The 24,434-nt window shown below is 48.1% G+C and overlaps 1 protein-coding gene and 1 pseudogene across 1 annotated transcript in view; both read right to left on the reverse strand.

Annotated features, from left to right (window-relative positions):
- The window catches only part of CAMK1D (calcium/calmodulin dependent protein kinase ID), a 406,078-nt gene that overhangs the window by 9,029 nt on the left and 372,615 nt on the right, over positions 1-24,434 (reverse strand). Inside the window, exons 7-8 of the mRNA XM_024734155.1 lie at positions 5,891-6,003; positions 4,299-4,377 (exon numbers count right to left, since the gene is read on the reverse strand). Of these exons, the coding sequence (XP_024589923.1) occupies positions 4,299-4,377; positions 5,891-6,003 (192 nt within the window). The remainder of the gene's footprint in view (positions 1-4,298; positions 4,378-5,890; positions 6,004-24,434) is intronic.
- Positions 16,601-16,960, reverse strand: LOC112392440 (histidine triad nucleotide-binding protein 1 pseudogene; annotated as a pseudogene).

The raw sequence follows: 24,434 nt of genomic DNA on the forward strand, positions 1-24,434 counted from the left end.
ACCTCTGAGGTCTCAAGCGTGTCCCCCCACCTGGTCTGAGCACCAGACCCCTACCCAGGGTCTCCCCCCAGCCTCCTCCCCCCAGCCCCTCTGGCATCCCCAGGATCTCTGGTCCATGGACCTGCTCACACCCGGGGCCCACTTGCTCCCTTCTGGCTCCATCCCGGCTGACCTGAGCTCTGCCACGTTCTACTCCCCTCCCTCCCCCCGGGGCCCCTCATCTTCTCTGTGCTCAGTGACAGGGTTCCCAGCCTCAGCTCTGCCCTGCTTGGCACACCTACTCCTGCATTTCCTAGAAAAGTTCTCAGAACCGCAAGAACCATGTCGCTGCTGCCTTCCACTGGGTCCTTTACAACACTGGGCAATCTTTTCTCTAGTTCTTGCTTGACCTTAGCCTTCTATTAGCAGGGAGGAAGGGAGGTTTAGTTTCGACCTCCTGTCCTCAGAGTCCCCCCTCATCCTATTACTTCCTCCCTCTGCTTTATCACACCTCTTCTCTCCCCCACCCCCGCCCCACCTTCTCAACCTCAATGCCACCCTTGCTCTACATTTGACCGCTCGGCCTCCCCCAATCTCACAGGAAGTTGCATTTTGCTCAGTCTTTTCTGGGCTTGAAGCCATCCATCTTCCCTTTCCTTTAGCACCAAACTATTCAATTCTGAGCTGATGCCTGATGCCTCAGAAGTAATTTCTTGGATCTCGGAACTGTTAAGGGGCAGACAGATGCCGGGGACACTGACCATACTTTCTGGCTGGCTGGTGGCTGGCAGAGCCCGTCAGGTCCGACTCCGAGGGCCCTGGACACAGACCAGACTGGGCACAGACTGCCGTGTTCAACCGATTTAGGACATGAGAGGAACAAGCTTGGGGCTTATTCAGATAGGAAACCAGCCCGGGATAAAAAATATGTTCCCACCACCAGCCTTTCCTTTTAGGAACCGAAAACATGGCTGGTGGGCTCTGGAAGGTAAGTCTGTGCCAGGCTGGGCCTAAGTTTAGAATACCGTACAGTCTGCTATTCCCAGCTCAGAGCAAGACCCCCCCTAGATAGACTCCTCTAGTTTTCCCAGCAGGGTTGAAAAGACACAGCTCAGACGATACTCAGAAACGAACCAAGGCCAGGCAGGCTTCCATCTCCAACAACCGTCAATTGCCTGATTTCCCCAGATGCACATCAGTGAAGAGAAATACGTGAATGAGCAAGTCCACCCGAAAGCCCAGGCACGAGGAAGCTGGGGAGCAGATGTCGTTATTCAGCCTCTCCTCCTGGAGGCCTCACATGAGTGTTTCCTCCTGTTTGTAACAGCTGCACCCTCAGAAAAGGACGCCAGCTCCACCTCGGGGTGGTCAGCTCCTTCTTGGAAACCAGGGGGCAGAAGTGGTAGGAAGGACGGAATTCTCGGGCTGAGCACTGACGAGGGGGCAGAGCCCGCTCCAAACCAAACAGGCCGGGTGGCGGGGTGTCAGGGAGACTCCCTTCCCTGTGGGTGAGCAAAAGGCTGAGAGGGGAGGAAAATGCAAATTTTCAGTTATTCTAGGAATGTTCCGTGCTCACTTCCCACAGGGCCAGGGCGCGCTGCCTCTGGATAAGGACCAAGCGGGGCACACGGTGGCCCAGAGGCCGCTGTTAAACACTCTTCTTGGAGGTAACGCCACCTTGGCTCACGACAGCTCACGACCTTCCTCAAACGGGCAACTGTGCGGGGATATACGTATATGTAGAGCTGATTCACTTTGTTCTACAGCAGCAACTAACGCAACCGTGTAAATGATACTCCAATAAAGGTGTTAAAAAAAAAAGAAAGAAAAGAGAGAAAAAAACTTAAAAAAAAATAGGCACCGCAATCACGCTGCTGCTCCCGTCGGCCAGGGATCACATGGGATGCTCAGCGCTCCCAGCTTCAGCATCATTCACCCACAAGACCGGAGGCGTGGAGTCTCAGCACTGGAAGGGACTTTGGATGTCACCCTGACTGTCCTAGGAACTGAACAACGCCCCTGAGACAGGAGACTTCCCTATGAATCCGCACACACACACTTAAAGCTACAGGCACCCCCATTTCATCTGGGTCTCCTGACCCTCTCTCGCTTCCCTATTGCTGCCTCTAAACTAACAAAGGACATGGCATTTATATCAATTCCACTCCATCAGGCCTGTCTGGCTCTTCTTCTCCACACACAGATCATTAAACTCTTCTCCTCGCCTTTGGGTGTTTTTGTGCTTTGTACACGGTCTGTTCTACCTGCACGGCTCTGATTGTACACTTTTCTAGTCACTTGCTCAAAACAGGCTTGGTGATGCCTGGTGTGTATCCCAAACTCCTGGGATCCATCCCAGTTCCTGTGGTCACCGCAGCTTGGCTGGCTGGAATCCGGGGAGGGGAGGGGTCTCCATGAACGCTGAGGAGGGTGCAGAGTTGAAGCCCCCCTGGCTGGTCCAGCCTGGAATCCCCACCCTACCCTGGACGGCCCGGGTGAGGCTGGCATCTCCGTGAAGTCCTGCTTGATTCTGAGCCCACCTTGCCCCTCTGCCAGGCCCCTGACAGTGAAACTGACCTTTCTCTTCTTTGCTTTTTTTCAAAAATGTCTGGTGAAGGAGAGATGAGGTTTTAACTGGCCTTCCTGCCTTCCACAGAGTGAGGCTGGATCAGTGAACAAGTTCTAGGAAGCAAATCACTTCCCTTCTTTTGAGGTCATTTTCCTCCTCTCTAAGATAACCTCAAAAGCCTCCTACATGAAAGATAAATAAGTACTGGGGTTGTAATGTACAACCGGGTGACAATGGTTAACACTGCTTTATGGCATACATGAAAGTTGTTAAGAGTAAAATCCTGAAAGTTCTCGCCACAAGGAAAAAAAAATTTTTTTTTTTTTTGTAACTAACGTATTAGGCAATGGATATTAAGTAAACTTATTGTGGTAGTCATTTTGCAACATATATGGATGCCAAGTTATTATGCTCTGACACCTTAAACTTACACAGTGCTGACGCCAGCTATCTCTCTGTAAAACTGGGGAAAAAGTCTCATATACTGTAAAAGCCAACTGCTTATAAAATAAGACAAACTTTCATATCTTCACTGTCACATACTTTGACCTATCATCCAAAGCGACTTATTAAAAAAATATCAGGCTGACACACAATCAAAACTGCCTCCTTTTCAGAAAATTCCTTCCTTCCCCTTTCCTTCTCTTGTCAGTTTGGGGTGAAGAGCATCATTTTGGAATCTGACGGTTCTGCCTGGAAACATTTCTGGCTTTGCTGTTAGCTAGTTGTGTCCTGTTGCCTAAGTTTCTTTATCTTTCTACATATATTTCCTTATCTCAGAAATGGAGACAAAAAACTACCTTACAGGATTATCATAAAAGAAAAAATGCGGTGATATTTTAATATGATTAGCACAGGGCCTGGGACATCATAGATGATAAATGACGGCTGTTATTATACATTAAAATACTGTGAAACTCGTCAGGAAAGGACCTTGGGCAGGTCCCTTTTGGAAGGTTAATCGGCATATGAGCATCCGGAGAAAATGTTGCAGGAGACGGTAGAATCAACAGGGAACAGTGTTCTAGAGGACTGGTTGGGGCAGATGTCTCCTGAAGTCAAGGAGACAAGTCTGAGCATTGTATCGGCTATTTTACTACTCCTGGCCTTTGTTTCAAAAAGGAGGCTCACGGTGCTTTAAATAAGAAGAGCTTAATGACGCAATTGCTACGTGCCAGATGCACTAAACCCTTTCTGTGTGTGCGTGATCTCAATCACTGCTTACTTCAATCCTGTAAACTAGGTATTGTTATGCTCACTTTAAAGATGAGAAAATTCAGGCTCAGAGAAGTATAAACCCAAAGTCACTGGGTTCAACCCTAGTAAGTGGCACAAAAACAAGGTGGCCTCGGGGCACGGCAGGAAACGTAGTCCAGGATGTCGTAAACTATCAACTCATCCCTCTGGAGGTGAAGAAACACTAAATTGAAAAGCATCTTAAAAGGAAAAGAACATGTGACCTCAATTCATTTACGGACTGAGTAATAAGTTCAAGGAATAAAACTCCACTCTTAATGCCTCCTTTGGGAATCACCCTCACTAAAAATGATCCTAAAATACTTCACATGAAGCGAAAAAGCTACAGCTCTCTTTTGTGCGTCTGCAATTAGTGCCTTCAGAAGACTGTGTCCTCGAGTGTTGGTTTGGGGAAAGGATGAAAGCCACCGGCCACATGGGATGCAAGCTTCACCCGTGGCTTTCACAACGAAGCCCCAGCTGACTGGCATCTCTAGCGGGTGATTCTTCTTACCACGGGTGCCGAGCTGCCTGCTCGCATGTGTATCTTTTATTTGGATCTTTCTCCATCAGGTTCCGAATGAAGTCTTTTGCTGTTCAAAAGGAAGGCACAAGAGGGGGAGTCAGTTTGTGGCTTGAGATATGACAATATGATACCAGGGTGCCTCTGTGGGTATCAAGGTTACCATGGAAACACGAGACCAGCCTTCCATGGACACTCGGGACCTGGGACAAAAAGGCAGGTGGTACCAGCATCTGGGGAAAAGGGAAGACAAGGTTTGGGTTTCTGAGTGGTGACCCAGTGAACGAGGAGCAGCCCGGCCAGGCCTGGGACCCTGCCTTCCCAGGTCGAAGTCCCTTCCCGCCGGCAGCTAGTGGCGCCTTTGTTTCGGGGAAAAGGTGAAATATCTTTGTCGCCAGGTGCCTCTCACTCAGCTCGCTGCTGCCTTAGGGAGCTGTTTTGTTGACGTCCTCACGTTAGGAGCTCACCGATTCAACAAAGTCGCCCGAGCATCCACTGTGGATGCGCAGCCCTCCAGAAGCCCCCTCTGCAGCCCCCGTGGATGATTACAACCAGCGAGCAGGAAATTACGGTGCAGGAGATGTGCCCTGGTGGGGAAGCAAAACTGCTTGGAGGCCCAGGACCAGGTATGACCCGGAGCAGGACACTGAGAACATGAGAGGTTGGGACCCAGAACCAGAAGATGACACGTGCCAGGCGGGAAATCTGTCGCCTTGTGGCGTCTGGCAGCTCACTGCCCACAGGGCTGGACTTCCGGGGGACAGCTGGGGCCCTTCCTGACTCAGGAGTAAACTACTCCCCATGTGGCTCCTTCCTGCAAGCCTTGGAGAACTATAGCCCGGTCCCAGGTTTTGGAAGATTGAGGAAGAAAGCAGGGCATTTCCAGTTAGGAGGAAATAACACAAATAATAAAATGGGATATTTGAATAGCTCATTCATTATTGCATGTGATCCTGACACCACCCACCAGGGTGGGAGTGGTATTATTACCATCCTCATCTTGTCAGGGAGGAAACTGAGGCTGGAGACATTCCATCTGCTTACGTGGGCCTTGGGTTTGATTTTTATCCCTGAGGAGGAAATGGTGAACTTCCCTGGGAATGTTTTGTGTTGCACAGACGCTGAGACTTGGGCTCTGGAGTGAGGACGTGGGCTCAAACCCCAGCTCTGCCACTTACTAGCTGTTATTTCACCTTCTGAGGCCTCAGTTTCCTCATCTGTCAAATGGGGCTAATAGTAATCCCCACCTGATAGGCTGTCCTGAGGACTGGGTGAGCTAGGCACACATGCGGAGCTTAGAGTGCACAGCACACAGTAAGTAAGCCCAATAAACTCGAGCTAATACTGTCTCACTCCAGGGCACCCAGATCAGGGTACGGCCAGGAGTGGTGGAGAAGCGAGTCCCCATCCCTCAGCCTGGCTCGGGGCACGTGTCCCACACGTGTCCCAAGCCTCTCCTCGCTTCTCAAGTCAAGTCTAAGTGCGTAGCATCCTCAGGAGCCTCAGGACCGTTCTGAGCCCCCGGGGGCTGCTGGAGACTCAGGTGGGCTGGGCGTCGGGGTCCCAGGAGCCGAGAGACCTACCGGAGTCGGAGATGTCGTCCCAGTAGGGGGAGTCGAACTCATATTCCGCCTTGAGAATCTGCTCAAAGAGCTTGGAGTCATTTTCGTCATAGAAAGGAGGGTAGCCACAGAGCCTGGAAGACAAGAGGATCTCTTGTGAGGATCTGAACCGGCTGAGGACCCAACACCACGTGGTGGCTTGACATCCTGCCTGGGAGGAAGAGCTGTCTTCCCTGGAGTGGAGGACGCCTGCACCGTGTGCGCTACAGACACAATCTCAGCAAAGGACCCACACGTTCTCTGGGCACACGTGGCACAGAAGTAAAATTGTGACTTCACAGGTAGCTGAAAGGGTTAACCCTGGTGGCGCCTGAGGGTCAACACATCTTAACGCTTTGCACGGTATTCACCAGAGTCCTGCACGCCCTGAACACCTACCAGGCCGCCCTCTGTGTATAAACGTTATTGATCTTACTGCCTGGGATATGGTCCCTAATAGATGATGGGTTAGTGAAACCAACCAAATATATGTTTGGTATACACTGCAAGACCTTTCCAGGTTCATTTTATTTAATAAATCATCCAAGGAAGAAAGGGAAATTTTATACACTTGAGTCACCAAATTGCCTCAAGTGGCCCCAGACTGCAGAGCATCGCCTCCCGCGCCCAGTTCAGGTATCTGGAGGGTCACAGTTTTGCCCATTAATATGCAGTAAGCAGAAGTTGACAAATTTTAATACCATGACCCTTTTTCCATTGAACTGTTTCAAAGTTGATTTTTTTTTTTTTTTCGATACACGGGCCTCTCACTGCCGTGGCCCCTCCCGCTGCGGAGCACAGGCTCCGGACGCGCAGGCTCAGCGGCCATGGCCCACGGGCCCAGCCGCTCCGCGGCACGTGGGATCCTCCCGGACCGGGTCACGAACCCGCGTCCCCTGCATCGGCAGGCGGACTCCCAACCACTGTGCCCCCAGGGAAGTCTCAAAGTTGATTTTTAAAAGATCATATGGGAATTCCCTGGGGGTCCAGTGGTTAGGATTCGGCGCTTTCATTGCTGAGGGCCTGGGTTTGATCCCCAGTTGGGGAACTAAGATCCTGCAAGACGCGTGGCACGGCCAAAAAACATTTAAGAAAGGAAAAAAAAAAAAGAGGATACTAGGATGTTGGTGCAAGAAACTTCTAGTTCTAGAGGTACTGACAGTCATAATAGAAGTAGGAATTTTTGTTAAATACCCCAAATACAATTCCTGCCATGAAATTGTGGGTTCTCACTCCCAGGTCTGCTACGGGCTCTGAGGTGACCTTTACCATTAAAGACCAATGATGCATTTTCTGGACCAAAATGTCCTCATCTAAACACGAAGAGGCCAGACTAGAAAATTCCTAATATTCTTTCTGGCTTTAAGATGCTGTGGGTCTATGCTTCCTCCCCCAATTTGCTTGGCTGGTCTACGCTTGAGGCCCACGGCGGGCAGGCAGGGGCAGCCTCTGGTTGGGACTGGACATCGGGAAGGGGTGAGATTGAGGCTGAGGCCATAAGTGACGGACAGGGCAGAGGGTGAGGCTGGATTCTGGTGGGCCAAGCGCAAAGCTGGACGGCGCAGAACTTGGTTCCGGGCCCGAGACAACCCACAGGGTGGCAGCAGCCACAGTGAGAGAGTCCCGCCCCCAGACGAGCCCTGAATCTTCCCACGCAGCCCAACTTTGTTCAAAGCACAGCTACAGCCTAGAGACCAGTTTAATGAGAACAAGTGAACGGGAATCAACAGTCTCCAGGCCTTCGAGGGATTTAGGCTGCCAGCAAGTAGGAAATTTAATGAAGGTTCAAAACACCGCTTTTAGTACAAATTTTCAGCCGCTCCTGCCGCCCTACACAGCATCACTGGTCATGCTGCACAGGGGAACGGCCGATGACACTTTTAAAGGCTGTGAGACATTCTGTGGGCTGATAAGATTCAGAATCATCTATCTCTACAAGGTGGATTTAGGGGCTAAGTGCCTGGAAATTTTCATTTTTAAAGATTTGCTCCTTTTGGCGAAGTAAGAGCCAGTGCTTCTGAAACCACGAAGCACATACTTCACTACCCAGGAAAGCCTGCAGCTGAGAAAGGGATATGGAAATGTTTCCCATAATGAGGATTTGGGCTACATGAAATGTGCATATTAGGAAAAGCAGACAGGGCAAAATGTTAGTTCATCTCGGAAAATAACGAAATTTTAGATGTGTGAGGTTTTTGTTTATTAACAATGGACTGTGTTTTACTTTACAGTTTGGCTTTCTTTTCAAGGAAAAAAAATCTTCAAGAAAATTCCAAGAAAGATTTAATCTTCTTGTGCCAATTTTCTTAAAGTAATCCTGATTTCTTCTGGTTTTAGCTCCTCTTTTGAGGGGGGGAGGGGGAGTAAAGAACACTGTGTTTATGTGTCTGTACTGAGGATGGAAGGAAAGGAAACGGATGGAGTCTGGGGACTGAGTTAAAATTAAGACAGAACATTTTTAAATAAGGGCTGAAACAGAACAGAAGGGCAAGGAGAAGTTGTAAAACCTTCCTCAGATCTAGAAGGTTCACAGAGTTCCCTGGTCAGGCTATTTCGTGAGCAGGTTTGTGTGGTGGGTTCGATTAGGAGAAAGGACTTTGGTTTCTCTTTCCGTATACAGAATGCTGACTTCCGTGGTCCTGGATCACCCATTTGCAGATTTCATGTCTGTGTTCATATTTCACGTTATCAAACCATTTAACTAATCTACAGATGATCTCACTGTGGGTTCTCAAAGACGATAAAGCCACTCCCAATTGTTCTAGGCCTAAAAGCCCATGGTTCAGAATAACATCTAAACTTGACAACCCAACAACAGATGGTCACGCCCAACACGGGCAACTCGCCTTCATGGGCTCATCCATCACATCCATCCCTGCCTCAGGATGGCCGTCTAGGGAGAATGCTCCCACCTCCCGTCTTCCCTTTGCTACTTAGTCTGCCATCTCATCTACCTTGGCACACTTACACAAACATACTACTAGATTCTAGTGTAGCTTCGACTGAGCACTTATTTGGGGTCAAAAACTGCACCAAGGCGCTTTGCTGTATTATCTCACTTAAACCTCACTCTCCCAGGCACTTCCCTGGTGGTCCAGTGGTTGGGACTCTGCATTTCCATTGCAGGGGGCATGGGTTCAATCCCTGGTCGGGGAACTAGATCCCACATGCCGCGTGGTGCGTGGTGCGGCCAAAAAAAAGGATTAAAAAAAATAAAATTAAAAAAATATAAAAAAATACAAAAAAACGAAAACAAAAAACCCCTCACTCCCCCCGGAGGTGTGCTTCCCCAACACCTTCCCTGTGTCCTTCAGAGCCACCCTCCACTCTGCTCTGTCCCCGGGAGGCTGACCTGTACGGAGGGTTGACTGAGGGTTGAACTCTCTGGCGTCTGGTAGGGGGTTGGCCAGTGCGGGCCCCAGGGGAGATGAGGGAGGAAGGAGGAAGTCAGGGCAGGGTGAGTGTTGCCCTGAGCCTTTCCATCCAGCGCTCAGGCTGGTTACAGCCCTGGGCTGAGGGCCAGGCTGCTCTCAAGGGAGGGGACTCTACCAGACTCCCTTGGGTGTGGTAACTGCTTTCTCCCTCCCCCAATCACCGAGGGTCTAAGGGTGCTTACGGCTCAGCTGCTATAAATCTCAAGGTCCTGGTGCTATTCCTTGTGGTCCCCTCACACGAGATCTGTGTATACAGTCCCTCATACAATCCTCATTTTAAAGGTAGAGAAACGGGGCTTCCCTGGTGGCACAGTGGTTAAGAATCCGCCTGCCAACGCAGGGGACATGGGTTCGAGCCCTGGTCCGGGAAGATCCCACATGCTGCGGAGCATCTAAGCCCATGCGCCACAACTACTGAGCCTGAGTGCTACAACTACTGAAGCCCACGCGCCTAGAGCCCGTGCTCCACAGCAAGAGAAGCCACCGCAATGAGAAGCCCGCACACCACAACTAAGAGCAGTCCATGCTCGCCACAACTAGAGAAACCCTCGCGCAGCAACGAAGACCCAACACAGCCAAAATTAAATAAATATATTTATATTTTTTTAAAAAAGGCAGAGAAACTAACTTGCAGCAAAGTCAGGACGCCAGCCCTACCTGTCCGATTCCGGGTCTGTGTTCTTAACTGTTTTGCCTGTTCACTAAAGGGAAGGAGGCTTGAGAACTGAACCTTATGTTTCAGTCTTGACTTCGCATTCTCCCTGCAGGCCATTTCATTTGCCCACCGGTCCCTTCATCTGCAAACAGAACCTGGCGACTGGACGCTACTTCCCCAGCCTCATTTCCCACACTCTGGGTCTAGTAGCTAAGATGCTTGGGGTTGGTTCGCTGCCCACTGGGCACTTTTTGTTTCTGGACCAAGGTAAAGGTATGCACTCGACCTGGGCTGCCCTCCCCTGGCCCCTTCCATCGACTCTGGCACACCCCTGGAGACCGGCTGCCGTGTTACTAGTAAGACCCAGTGCCCAGCTGCCAGGTGGGGTCGGTGCCCTGCTCTGTGTCCCCACGGCCGCGGACAGAGCTCCGTGGTGACACTTCCTACACTGCACGCTGCCCTGACCTGTCCACAAGCTCCTTAAGGCAGGACCGCGTCTTATGTCTTACTCTTGTCTTTGGATTTTCAGTGTCCAGCCCAGGGTCTACCCGTGGCAGATCCTGGGTAAATGTTTGGATGAACAACGACGTTCTTGAAAAAGAGGCTTCATCGTTGGCTGTTGAGCCCCCGGATGAGCTCTGAAACAGAGACATGGATGACGGATGAAGGATAGCCCACCACTGCCCAGCCCAGGGAGCTGTCAAAGTTACCACCTACCCCGACTCCTCCCTCCTGTACCTCACCCCTCTCAGGAGGTGGCAAAAAAGCAATGCTCTGTGTCATTGACAGATGTTCCAGAAGAACCCAGTGTGCAGGGCCAGGTGCTGGGGGCAACCTGGCCTGTGTTTGTAGAGAGAAAGCAATGGGTTATCTAAAATGCCACTTTCGTCTTGTGGACAAGGTTCATAAAGGAGGTTTTCCATGAAGAGCACTTCTAACATAAATGAATGTGAAAATTGGCCATGGCCAACCATGGCTGGTTCACCAGGGCACAGTTATTCTTGGAAAATGAAATGCTGTGATAGCATAAGAGCTCCTGCTGAGAGGTCCTGAGACTTGACTGTGGTAATTATGCTACATTAAGGGACGTTCTTCCTCTTTGCTTGCCCTCGGCCATGTATATGCGTCCCTATAAAAATGGACACCTGCTGAAAAGATTTGCAAATAATGATCAGTTGTTACCTCTTTTCCCCTTTTATGTAACTTTATTATAATTCACCTCAATCTTCTATGTTCTTGCATATTTCTTGGACCTCTGAATTACAGATTTAAGGTTCTGCCTTTCCTTACGGCTTTTGGTACCAGAGACAGACACAGAGAAGACGGGAAGGAGCTGGTATCAGAAGTGCTGGTAGGCAATGAGATGTCACCTGTTAGGACGGCTATTATCAGAAAAATAGAAGTTAACAAGTGTGGGGATGTGGAGAAAATGAAACTCTTGTGCACCGTTGGTGGGAATGCAAAATGGTGCAGCCAGTATGGAAAATGTTACGGAGGTTTCTCAAAAAATTAAAAATGGAACTACCATGTGATCCAGGAATCCCTCTTCTGGATATATTCCCAAAGGAAATGAAATCAGTGCCTTGAAGAGATATGCATGCTCCCATGTTCACTGCAGCATTATTCACTATAGCCAAGACATGAAAACAATCTGTGTGTCCACTGATGGACAAATGGATAAAGGTGTAGACAGGGAAGCCATATAGGCAGGCGGCTGGCTTTGCAGCTGTGAGGAAGGTGGCTCTGAGGCAGGAGACAAGTTAGCAGCTGTGCTCTGGCAAAGGAAGGACAGGACGGCGCAGGTGGTGGTAGTTGGATCGGGGGAACAGATTCTAAAAGAGTTCAGAGGGAAAGCCGGGAAGATTAGGTGATCAGCGGTGTGGAGAGGGAAGGCCAGGATGCCTCCCAGGTCCCCAGCACGGACACGGGGGCTGCCGTCAACCGTGGTGGAGAACACAGGGGTAAGGGTGGGTCTGAGAGTGGCCCCGACACGTCACTGTGGCACCTGGCAATTAAAACTTCTCTTTTCAGTGGACATGATCCCCCCTTGGGGAAGCAGCTCTGGGAAGTTGTGTCCTTACAGTTAGAAAATCAACACCTAATGTTCCACCCCAGCCTGGCTTCTGGAAAGACAGATGGCAGGAGCATGCTTGGGACCACTTTGGCCTGTCGGTGGGAGAGAAGGATGGAGAAAAGTGAACCCGGGTCTCTACTCAACCAAGTCCCACTATGGTCACATCCAGTAGCCTCTGTTCAGCCCTCTGCTCCACCACAGAGCTGCAAGGGGATGCAGAGGATAGAAAATCTGCTGTCCAGACCCTGTGGAACTCGGCAGGGCTGGGCAGAAGTTCAGGCCTGTCTCACTGACCCGGAGTAACTGCAAAATCAAGTAACACGTATAAGCAAGTTTTCTGACCACCTGAAATATACATCTTAAGTGCCCAAACATATAGCAAGTATTTTACATAAAAAGCATCTGAGCGCAACACTCCACACTGATGACTGAATCATCACTAGGAAACAGCAACCCAGATCTTGCCCTTTAGTCTAATTGGAAGAAGGGCTCTGAAGGTGAAGAGAGAAGTGATTTTTCAAGGGAAGGTGTGTTGCTGTTCTCTGAGGACTGACTTTGCTTTTGGACGAGTTTCGTGATGTGGTTTCCTCAGCCTGGGATTTAGAGAAATAAAGACACAGATTCAACTCCTGGCTCCAGCAAGTCCTGCTGGAGTGACTTAGGGGAAATTATATACTGTCTCCCAGTCTCAGGTTCCTTTGTGAAAGGAGGATAACAAGGCCCACCTTATAGAGAGATATTATAACATATATAACATACACTATATACTAATCTATATTACATATGACACACACACATGGATTGATGGGTGGATACAGACAAAAGATATACCATTTGAAAGCGCCTGTCACAAAACAATCACTATATACCAGCTGTCCACCCTTATCACCACTTCTTCTCTTTTCCATCCCACCAACTCCATCTCACTTTTCAGGCGCCTTCAGCTGAAATACTGTGAACTGGGACCCCGCTCAGCATCAGGAAGGCCAATGGGAGGGGGAGAGAACAGACAAGTCCTGAGGGACTCAGTTTACATTCTAAATGTGAAAACAAAGCAAGATATTTTAAAATTTTGTAACTAGTCTCAGAATCACCCACGAATGACCACACATCCCGACCTAAACTTCTAAACTGCTCTAGAAGGGAAGGAGAGAGATGTTCCCTCTGGTCAGGATTCTGTGCCCTGCGTGATGGATATGAGGACAGGATGTCCTGGAGACCTGCTTTTCAACCTTAATCTTTGTGGGCTGGTATTTCCAAGCATCTTGCCAAGGAGCCCTCAATTCTAGGAAGAGCTCAAGCTTCCCTGAGAACACTTACTCAAAGGTATACTTGTGAAGAAAGAATATTTTTATGCAATTGAGCAAAACAACAAACCTGCACGTATATTGCAAACCAGAGGAGCCACATAGGGCCCACCCAGGCCCAATGGGTCTCTGAAAAAGACAAAATCAATCAAATCTGGGCATCCCTCCTCTGGATGCTAGTCTGTTGGATATGTAACAACCACTGGACAGCCAGCAGTTCACCCTTTATCTCGGCTGTCAGTAGTTATTCAACAAGTGTGTATTGGATGAATGTCTGGGACCCCATACTAAGGAATCTGGGTTGTATCTGTCTTCCTCTGGTTAATAGGACAGACTTTTAAAAATAATAAAATAAAGCAAAGCATTTTAAGCTGACAAATCTCTGGCAATTAGCTGCAAAGCCCAGCAAAATAGATTTCAGCGTATTATTCGGATTTATAGACCAGAATGACCAGTGAGACCCGAATGTTTACAAAAATGTAACGCAATTACTTCAGCAACTAGAGATTTGATTATGTGCATGCCAGAGCTTTCTCCTTACAAACTTGGAAGAGACAAGGGAAGGTTCACGTATTAGAACCACATGCAGGCTGACTTCGGCAAGGCATCGCTGGTGAAATGCAACGGATAAATGTCCCACGTCACCCCTGAGATCTGGTTAATACGTTGAACGCTGAGAAGGAGGAAGCAGATCAGGCAAAGACCTAGAGGAGGAAGGAAAGGGACACTGGAAGGTAGATGGGAAACACATCCCTTAGAAAGTTTATACACACCAGAGCTGAAGATCGGGAGCCAGGCAGGAGGGGAAGAAGAACAAACACTTCCCCAAGCGTGAGAAGTTAGCAGCATACTCCACTTGGAGTAAAATAGTTAAAAAAAATTCCGTACACAGTAAAGGGTTAGGCTGGACAAGACATCACGCAAAGCTGCTGTGTTGTGATCCAGGGTTCTACTTCCACGTGTATAACTTTTTGATTCTTGCGTCAGCCAAACGGACAGCACCTCCAGGAAGTCTGGGGGATGAGTGCAGAGGCCGCACGCCTTCTCCTGCAGGTGAGGTACAACTGAAGGAGGTTCGGACAAACCCACTTCCGACTCAGCTCCCGCTGACAGTGGATCGGAGGGCTTGGTGGGGAGGAGAGGGTGAGTGAGGGGAGCATCCAACAGCTGGGATGTTGTGTTAGGAGAAACACAGCGAGACTTTCAGCAGAGCGATGGACCTGCACCAAGGGGTGCAGACACCCAGTCTGGAGGCAGTTAACACGCGCACTAACTGATGTTTCTGAGCCCCAGCGGATTCCCAGCTCGACTTTTGCAACTAGACTTTGCTTTTTTTGTTGTGGGGCTCTTGCTCCCTCCCTCCCTCCTCCATCCCCGCAGCGTCCTTCTCTCTCACATTCTGCTTGGGAAGCAGTTATGAATCTGTGCAGACTAACAGCTGCGCTTGGGAGATGTCTTGGTACCTCCATCCTGTTGGCCTTGGCTTTATGTTATTTTATTTTTTTTTGGTTATCTACCTGATTTATTAGCAATAGTTTGATGAAATCAATGGGAAAGTTAATAAGCCTAAGGAAAGTAGACTCAAGCCTCTTATATATAATATATAATCCCTCCAAAACTCCTCCCCCGCCCCAGACCTTCCCTCATAAAAAAGTCATAAAAATACGTAAAGCCATAAAGTATTAGGGGAAAATTTTTTTTTATAAATCCTCCTAGGGTTGGAAAGGCCCTTAAAAATATGAACTAAATTAAAAATTGATACATTAACTATATATTTTAAACACCATAAACAATGTAAAAAAATGACAGTTGGAAAAAACTCACTTGTAAGACATATACAGCCAATTTCCCTAATCCACTCCCCCTGAATTTTTGAAATCACTAATAAAATTAAACATTTAGAAGAAAAACAATTTACAATAAAATGTGTCAAAACCTACTAAAAGGTCTTAGGGATTAAAAATGGAAGGAACCCATAAACATAAAGAGAACGAGAGAAGAGACAAAGCAGGTAAGAAGTATTAAATAAATTTTAGAAGCTGGAAAGTGCCTACATGAAGGAAAGTAAAGAAGCAGAACTATTTTCCCTGTGCAACCTTAGAGAGGCTAGGGTGCATGGCAAGACCAAAAAAAAAAAAAGTTTTGCTATCAGCCTACATAAGAACTCAAACCCTGAGATCAACCCCCAACTCTACATAGTCAGAGTCATGCAAAACTTAAAAGTTTTTGCTAGTTTGCACACACATTCACAACAATGAGTTTTCAATTTGGAGAGTTAATTCTCAATAATATATTTTCAAGTCTTTATAATCAATAGCGTTAGGTAACAAGGAAACACCATCGTATGGCTTCACATGGTCATCAAAGATTCTGTGACAAATCTACTTTCATCCCTTCCACACTACCCAGTAGTCCAGGGGAAACATGTGAGCTGGACAAAAAGCATTTTTGTTACACCTACAAGTGTCACTTTCTGGATCAATCACATCACATGCTCCTTTGTTCTTAGAAAACAAGAGAACTGGACTAGAAAGTCTTCTCCTGGACTAATATTTTACCCTAAAAGGATGTTTCAAAGCTAAAGCTAACTTTATGAAAATTTTAAATTTGTCTTCAAAGATCAGTCGCAGCATTATTGCCATGTGCATATGCTGAGTCCTCCTTGGGGAGAAAAAACCAAAACCTCCCAAATTATGAACTCCACCTTCAAACATTCCAACGAATATTTTAAAAAAAGAAGTCAGGGCTTCCCTGGTGGCGCAGTGGTTGAGAGTCCGCCTGCCGATGCAGGGGACAAGGGTTCGAGCCCTGGTCTGGGAAGATCCCACGTGCTGCGGAGCAACTAGGCCCGTGAGCCACAACTGCTGAGCCTGCGTGTCTGGAGCCTGTGCTCCGCAACAAGAGAGGCCGCGATAGTGAGAGGCCCGCGCACCGCGATGAAGGGCGGCCCCCGCTTGCCACAGCTGGAGAAAGCCCTCGCACAGAAGCGAAGACCCAACACAGCCATAAATAAATAAATTAATTAATTTTAAAAAAGTCAAATACAGAATTCAGACCATGCAACAATTTCTTTTATTATGTATGGGTTTTTCAAAATTATTTCTGCAATCTCTCCATACACAGGCAAAAAAAGTATTGTTTTGCGTATTGGAACTTGCAGACCTGATCACTGCATAGAGAAGGGAAAATTATCCCTACAACACGCTTACTCAGGAGGTCAATTCATCTGCCAACCTCCAAGAACATGGAGGTGAACACGACAGACTGCCCCCCATCTGAACCTTCATTCGCCACCACTCGATAACGCTTCTTCAGGCCCAGATCCGCAGCACATTTCTTGCCAACAATCATTAAATGTCCAAGAAGACTTTCATCGCCATCTGCTGCCGAAGGAATCGGGGATGTATGTTTCTTGGGTATCACCAGAAAATGTGTTGGTGCTTGAGGGGAAATGTCGTGGAAAGCAAGACACTGGTCACCCTCATAAATGATTTTGGCTGTGATTTCCTCGCGAATGATCTTCCCGAAGATCGTGTTGCCACCAGGCCGGGCGGCCTGAGCCTTGGAGATCTCATCTGCCATCTCGGCCTCCCTCCCGCGCGGCCGGCCGGGGAGAAGCTGGCCTTGGCTTTTGATTGAACTTTTCACTTGTCCCCTGGCCTCCGATGGCTCTCTCCCAAGGCACTTCTGAGGATGATTAGAAACTGTTTGCATTCTCAGAGGGGCATCCCTGGAAGTGCATTGTGAGAGCACAGCAAGGTGATCGGAAGCCAGAAAGCGGTCTTGTGTGTTGCCCGACTCCGGTGCACCTGTACTTGGCACTGAATCATGGGCTCCCGGTCCCTCCATCTGAACCACCTCCACGAGTGTTTCCGGACTTGCTGGTGTGAACTGGTACCTCTCCCCTTCCCACCTCCGTCTCTTCCCCTCCCGGGCACAAATCCTGCTCAGACTGAGTGGTCTGAGTTCATGACTCTTGTTACTACAGCTCCTGGCAAGCTGACCATTTCCCTCTCTGTGCCTCCTTTGGTTTTTTAACTATCTCTGTACTGCCTCCCTTCCGTCTCTGTGCTGCGGTGCTACATTCCAGACGGTAAATCTTTGAAAACATAATAAAAGCCTCTTTTGATTCTTTCAGTTTGCTCGGTGTGGTGCTAGACGAGTTCAACATCCTGATATTCAGAGATTATATTTTTCCCATTACTAAGTGTTGGTGATATATATTTATTTATTTATTTTTGGCTACGTTGGGTCTTCCTTGCTGCGCGCGGGCTTTCTCTAGTTGCAGCGAGCGGGGGCTACTCTTCGTTGTGGTGCGCGGGCTTCTCACTGTGGTGGCTTCTCTTGTTGCGGAGCACGGGCTCTAGGCGCACGGGCTTAGTTGCTCCGCGGCATGTGGGATCTTGCCGGACAAGGGCTTGAACCCATGCCCCCTGCACTGGCAGGCAGATTCCTAACCACTGCGCCACCAGGGAAGTCCCAAGTGTTGGTAATATATAAGTTCAAAGCCGGATCAAACCTTCCAAGTTATATTTTAAAAATTATGTCTCAAATTGAATGGGACATCTTTTATCAAACACAGTAAGCACATCATCTCCTTAGATAATTGGGTCTTGGAGGATAAACCATCGACCTCCCCTGCCTGACAGCCTTGCAGATATCTGAAGACAGTACTTCCAAGCCCAGATCACCGTACCCCGCTCTTACGGAGCCTTCCTCAAGTTCTGGGCAGGGTTCACATCTCTCCCCTGGGAACTCACCCTGCTCTTGCCTCCCATCTCTGTGACAGCCAGCAAGACTGGATTGTAAGTTATCTGTTTACTGTCTGTCGCCACAGTAGCGACTCTGTGGCCAGGCAGCAATGAATCCAGCTCAGCAGCCCCATGAGATTGCCGGGCACATATTAGGATCAATAAGCGTTAGTTAAGTGAGTGAATGTCAATCCCCTGCCTTCCACTCTCCAGGCTAAATATCCCGATGCATTTAGATACTTAAATGACAGTTTCCAGGAGATGATGCTTTACATGAAATGTTTTTCCATTTGGCCTGAGGCGGCACCATTCAGTGTGTAAAAGGAGCTATTCCCTTCCTGCTTCTCCCACTGGGTGCCCTCTCTACCTGGGGCTTTGCAAAGACAAAGGCACAGATACGGGTGGATTCCACCCTCCGTGAGGTCACTGGCAGGAAGCTGCTCCCACCACCACGGAAGATGCAGAACTTCTTCACCTCAGTGACACGGCTCGTAAAATTTCCTCCATCACCCTGTGCCCGTCCCTGCACTCACTTTTTGAAACCAGGGAGTATTTTATGTTGGGCTCTTTCCTAAGGGTTAGAGGTGAACCAACTGTCAACAGACAACCAACCGTCTTTCTTCCAAAGCAGCGAAGAGAGGGTCACAGGCCCATCAACAAAGCTGAAATATGGTCAAGCAGGACTTGTAAACAAAAGGCGTTTAGGCAGCCACAGGGTCCACTCAGTATAGACTATGGCGGGGGACGGGGGGAGAACTGGGTATCTTTCTGAAAACCCTCAGAAAGCAGCCATACTGAAATGCAGTTGGCGAAGTAAAGTCCGTGAACCCGTGAATTATAACCAACCATCAACGCCTGCTAAAACAAAAACGGTGAGGCTGGAATGACAAAGGAAGGGCGGCAGGGTGGCGGCTGGTCTTCAAGGCAGGAGGAAGGAGCAGCCGGTGTACGAACTGTCTGCACGCACCACTCTGACCGGCCGATGCATATACCTGTGCGCTTTGTCAGAAATCACCTTTGGGAGAGAAAGGGGACCTGGAGCCCACGACAGCCTTTATGAAAACACCCAAGGCCATCCAACTCCATCCAACTCCACTGCTCTGATCCCTCATTCACTAAAGAAATTCCCCATTTGAATTTGCTTTCTCCTGGAGCTCTTCTCCCGGAACTTGCTAGTTTGATGACGTGCCTATCCTATGAACGCACAGGGCATGCCTCTCATTAGGATTTAATAAACGGACACTCTAATTGTGTGTGTGTGTGTGTTTTTTTAATCTCTTTGGAGTCTGGCTAGTGTGAATCAGTTCACTGGGATCACCTGAGCAAGATGAAGCAACAGACCTGATTTCATTTCTAAACGTCTAAAGCCAAAGTTCAGACCGTGAACCCACGGCGGCCTGAATGCGGCTATGTGTCCCGCCCTGCTGTAGCATATGAATATAAGATGACTGCTGCCTGCTGACAACGCCAGTCCATTGTCCCTGGTAGTGTTAACCACCCTCATACTGAGAGTACTAGTAACGACCATCACAATACCCCAGGCTTGGACGTTCACTGGGGTTCAGTAATTACAACGCATTCTCTCCTGCTGAAGCTTGGGTTCATGCCGCCTCCCTGGGACATATGTATCCATAAAGAGGCAGCTGTCAGTGGTGGGAAGAATGGTGACTACTTTGGTGACGAGCGTCCATTGTCTCAGAAAATGGATGTGGCATGCGGGTTAAGCATCCTTAGTTCCATTCTTACAAAGCTAATTATGCTCTGTACATTGGCCAATTTAGTTCTGTGACCTAGTTTAGAAAACTGAACCATGTAGGCGGCCAGTCACAAAGTAAGGGTGTGACCAAAAGTACTTGCCTGGGATTTCCTCTAGGCAGAGAGGTCACAGGTCACAGCATGGGTAAGTACCCTCACCACCCACGGAAAGTCCACCCTAACCATCCAGCCTGCCCTAATGCCCTAATCTCCTTAAGATCTCAGTTTTTATACCAGCAAACATTCACCATGTTTCTCCACAACATGTTGTATCCCTGGGCAGAATGTAGGCAAGTGATCATTCAACAATCTCCTTGAATCTGTCAGTAGAAAGGCAGCCTACACGAAATCACAGGATCGAGTTTGGACAGTGAGACGTTGATTCTCATCTTGAGTGGGGAACTTTATTTCCTTGGAACTTGGGCTATCTTGGCTGAGCCAACCTCATCAGCCTGGACACCAGCAGATTCATCACGGTGTCCAGCCCGCTCCATCCTCAATCCTTCCCAGCAGCTTAGGCTACTCAGGCAAAGATGTGTTTTGCAGGCCCTGATCCCCAAAGGAAGATTCCTGGGCAGGGTAAGGACCTATCAAAAGGGTTTTAAAAACATGAGTCTCTTTGTTAGGAAAAGATATCTCTCCTGCCAAATGATGGATAACAGAAATGAGTGTGGAGATCCAAAGAGAACCAATTCATCAAGGACCTGCACTGACAAAATGAAGAACGTTTGCATGGCACACGGAGAGGAGAAAATGCTGTGTCTGTCACAGCCACCGTTGCTGCAACCTGATATCTCAGTGTGACAGGTTCATCAAAGGAAAATAATACTGCTGCACCTCCCAAATGGCAGAGACTAATCTCTTTCCCATTACAGGTGATGTGAAGAATGAGGGGCTCTGCACGGATCCCCGTGTGCTTCCTATTGGTCACGACCCACTCAGCAGCCTTCCTCACCAGTCTTCAGATCCAGGATGGGATGGGAAGACCGGGCACAGAGAATCCGTGGGAAGTAGCCAGAGTCTGAGGCTGAGGTCCACGAGTTCTAGCTTCCGACACTAGTTCAACCTGGAGCCAGCCTTGTGCTGGGAACACCAACCCGGCTAGAGCCTTTCACAGAATATTTTCATCAGTCCTCAAACATGCCTCAGGCACCCCTGTTCCTGTGCCTGCATCCCTCCCCTGGTTGGGATGCTAACCTCTAGCTTCTCTGCTTATGTTAGACTTTTCCAACCTTCTAGACATCATTGGAATAGCGGTGCCCCCTTCCTGAATACTCCCATCCTCCTCAATGGTGGCTTCATCCTAGAAACTCCTAGAGCTGTACACGAGCCTTGCTGTCACTCAGTCTACTTAGGAAACTACTTGTCCCGCCGTATACATCGTTAGTGCTCTGATGAGAGGCATCAGGTCTTTGTCATCTTGATTACCTTTAGCACCTACTGCAGTACCTGGAATAGAGAATGGACTCAAGAAATGCCCGTTGGTGACACTGATAATGGATGATTTTTCTTTTTTCTTTTTGGTTGCACCGTGCAGCATGTGGAACTTCCCCAACCAGGGATCGAACCTGTGCCCCCTGCAGTGGAAGCGTGGGGTCTTAACCACTGGACCGCCCGGGAAGTCCAATGATAATGATGAATTTGAGACCAGTGGTTCTCCAGGCATACACCTATTATGTAGCAATTTATATCTAGGATTTGGCCTTTCACTCATAAGGATCTGAACATCTTGGAAGGTACAAATGAGATGTCCAAAGTCCATTCATTCCCTGCTTGAGACTCTCAGGGCTCTGGAAGGCACCAAGGAAGACAAAAACCCAGGCTGCCATTTTGAAATCTGACACAATCATGACATCAAGCTGAGACTAATCCCTGGGGTAAAGCTACTGGTGACCAGGTAACCATCAAGTTTATGTTTATCAAGTTTGTACTTAAAATAGAAACAAAGAAATACAGTATTTCTTTGCTCGATGCTCTACATGACCCCAACCAAATATTGTATTGTACACTGCAATGATAAGGATTTGGATGTCCTACTGCTCAGATCATACCCAGATTTATACCTCCACACGTGCTTACACTAGTCAGTGGGTATCCCAAAGGCGTCTCAAGTTCAACATGCCCAAAATGAAATTCTTGATCTCACCTACCCCCTAAACTTGCTCCTACACCACTCTCCTAGCCATCTGCCCCAAACTTGGGCTTATCCTTGAAACATCCCTCTCCTTCATTCTTCAAATCCGAAGTATATCTACCACTCCGACTCCATCCCTGCCCCACCGGTAGAAGCAACCATTACCACTCATCTGACCTAAGCCTCTGAACCAGTCTCCACACTCCACTTCCGCTCTGTCCAATCCCTTGTTCACAGAGTAGCCAGAATAACACTTGAGTGAAAATAAGATCACATCACACCTCTGGTCAACCCTTCTTTGGCTTCCCACTACACTTGGGTTAAAACCTAAGCTTTCTTTCAGGTCTCTCCTTCCTCTGGCTCTTGCTGATATCCTCCTGTCTTGGTACTCCAACCACGTTGGTCTTCTGACATTTTCCTACCTATGGGCCGTGGCGGACATGGCTCATTACCTCCTGCAAATCCAATTCCTGCCTTCTTCCTCACTAGCAGCACTGTGATTTCATTCAAGGGTGCACTGCACTGTCATACGAACGTTTGATATCATTGTTATTATAAAGTGGGTGCCATGCCCAACCTGAAGCATCCATGTTTTAAGGGGAATTTGCTGTCATACTTTCACTAAGCTTCGGTCAACCAAACCATTTACTATGGACTGACTTTTGTAATCCAAATTCATATGCTGAAACCCTACCCCCGCAACATGATGGTGTTTGGAAATGCTCCTTTGAGAGGTAATTAGGTTTAGATGAGGTCATGGGGGTGGGGCCCCCATGATGGAATTAGTGCCCTTATAAGAAGAGATACCAGAGAGCTTTCTCTCTCTCTCTCTCTCTCTCTCTCTCTCTCCCATGTGAGGACACAGCAAGAAGGTGGCCATCTGCAAGCCAGGAAGAGGGTTCTCACCAAGAACCAAACCAGCTGGCACCCTGACTTTGGACTTCTAGCCTCCAGAACTGTGAGAAATAAATGTCAGTTAGTTAAGCCACCCAGTCTGTGGTATTTTGTTAGAGCAGCAGGAGCTGACTAAGGCACCACTGCTTGGTTTTAAACTGCTTATCCCAATAATGCAGTACATACCTCCTCATAGGTGTACTGATATATCATACCCCGATGCCAAGACTTCAAGGAGATAATTATATACACAATTATAGAATACCAAGGGAATCTATAGACATTACTGCAGATCAGAGCAGTGGTTCAAGATTCAGGACAGACGTAATGGAACAAATAAGCAGAAGGCCAGATAAGGGCTATTTTGTTTTGCTTAGCCCCATGGAAGATTTCTGTAGATAACACCCGCTTTGGTGCTTTGCTAGAAGGGGACTGGCTTATCATTCATTTCTCTAAGTCTTTCACAGTCAAGTTGGGTGAGGATAAGAATTTTAGTCGAGGGTTTAGGGAGCCAGGTAAATAACACAGGGCCCATGGCCAGTATCTGCTCACCCAGGACCCTCCAGTATGGTATGCAAAATTGTGTGAGTGTGAATTTATTAGGGAAGAGGGTCCACAGCTTTCATTAGATTCTCAAAAGGGTCCATAACCCACCTCCCCACCAAAAAAGGATGAAACTTTGTGTGAGTGTGAATTTATTAGGGAAGAGGGTCCACAGCTTTCATTAGATTCTCAAAAGGGTCCATAACCCACCTCCCCACCAAAAAAGGATGAAACCACTGCAGAAGATGGCCAACGTGACTTGGAACTGAAAGCATTCTCTAGGTGCAGTGTGTTAGTTTTGCAGCTCAGATGAACCTGGCTTTTACCTAATTCCATAAGTGGGAGCCCTACAGGCCAAATATATTATAATGGATAAATTCTCCTGTGAAACTGACAAGAATCTACAGGAGCTGTCAGCTAAATCCTCACTCAACTATAAAAGCTGCCCAGTTGAATGTATGCTGTAGAAAGACCATTTGCCTCTCAAATAATGAGACAAAGCCAATACAGGGGGGATATTTCCAGCATTCCCTGAGGATGCCACTGTCAGACCTTTCTCCCATCAGAATCCCTCATAGCCTTTTTTTTTTTTTTTAACATCTTTATTGGAGTATAACTGCTTTACAATGGTGCGTTAGTTTCTGCTTTACAAAAAAGTGAATCAGTTATACATATACATATGTTCCCATATCTCTTCCCTCTTGCATCTCCCTCCCTCCCACTCTCCCTATCCCTCCCCTCCAGGCGGTCACAAAGCACCGAGCTGATCTCCCTGTGCTATGAGGCTGCTTCCCACTAGCTATCTACCTTACGTTTGGTAGTGTATATATGTCCATGCCTCTCTCTCGCTTTGTCACAGCTTACTCTTCCCCCTCCCCATATACTCAAGTCCATTCTCTAGTAGGTCTGTGTCTTTATTCCTGTCTTACCCCTAGGTTCTTCATGACACTTTTTTTCTTAAATTCATATATATGTGTTA

Source organism: Neophocaena asiaeorientalis, unplaced genomic scaffold, assembly GCF_003031525.2.
Source record: "Neophocaena asiaeorientalis asiaeorientalis breed wild unplaced genomic scaffold, Neophocaena_asiaeorientalis_V1.1 scaffold120, whole genome shotgun sequence".
NCBI classification, from domain to species: domain Eukaryota; kingdom Metazoa; phylum Chordata; class Mammalia; order Artiodactyla; family Phocoenidae; genus Neophocaena; species Neophocaena asiaeorientalis.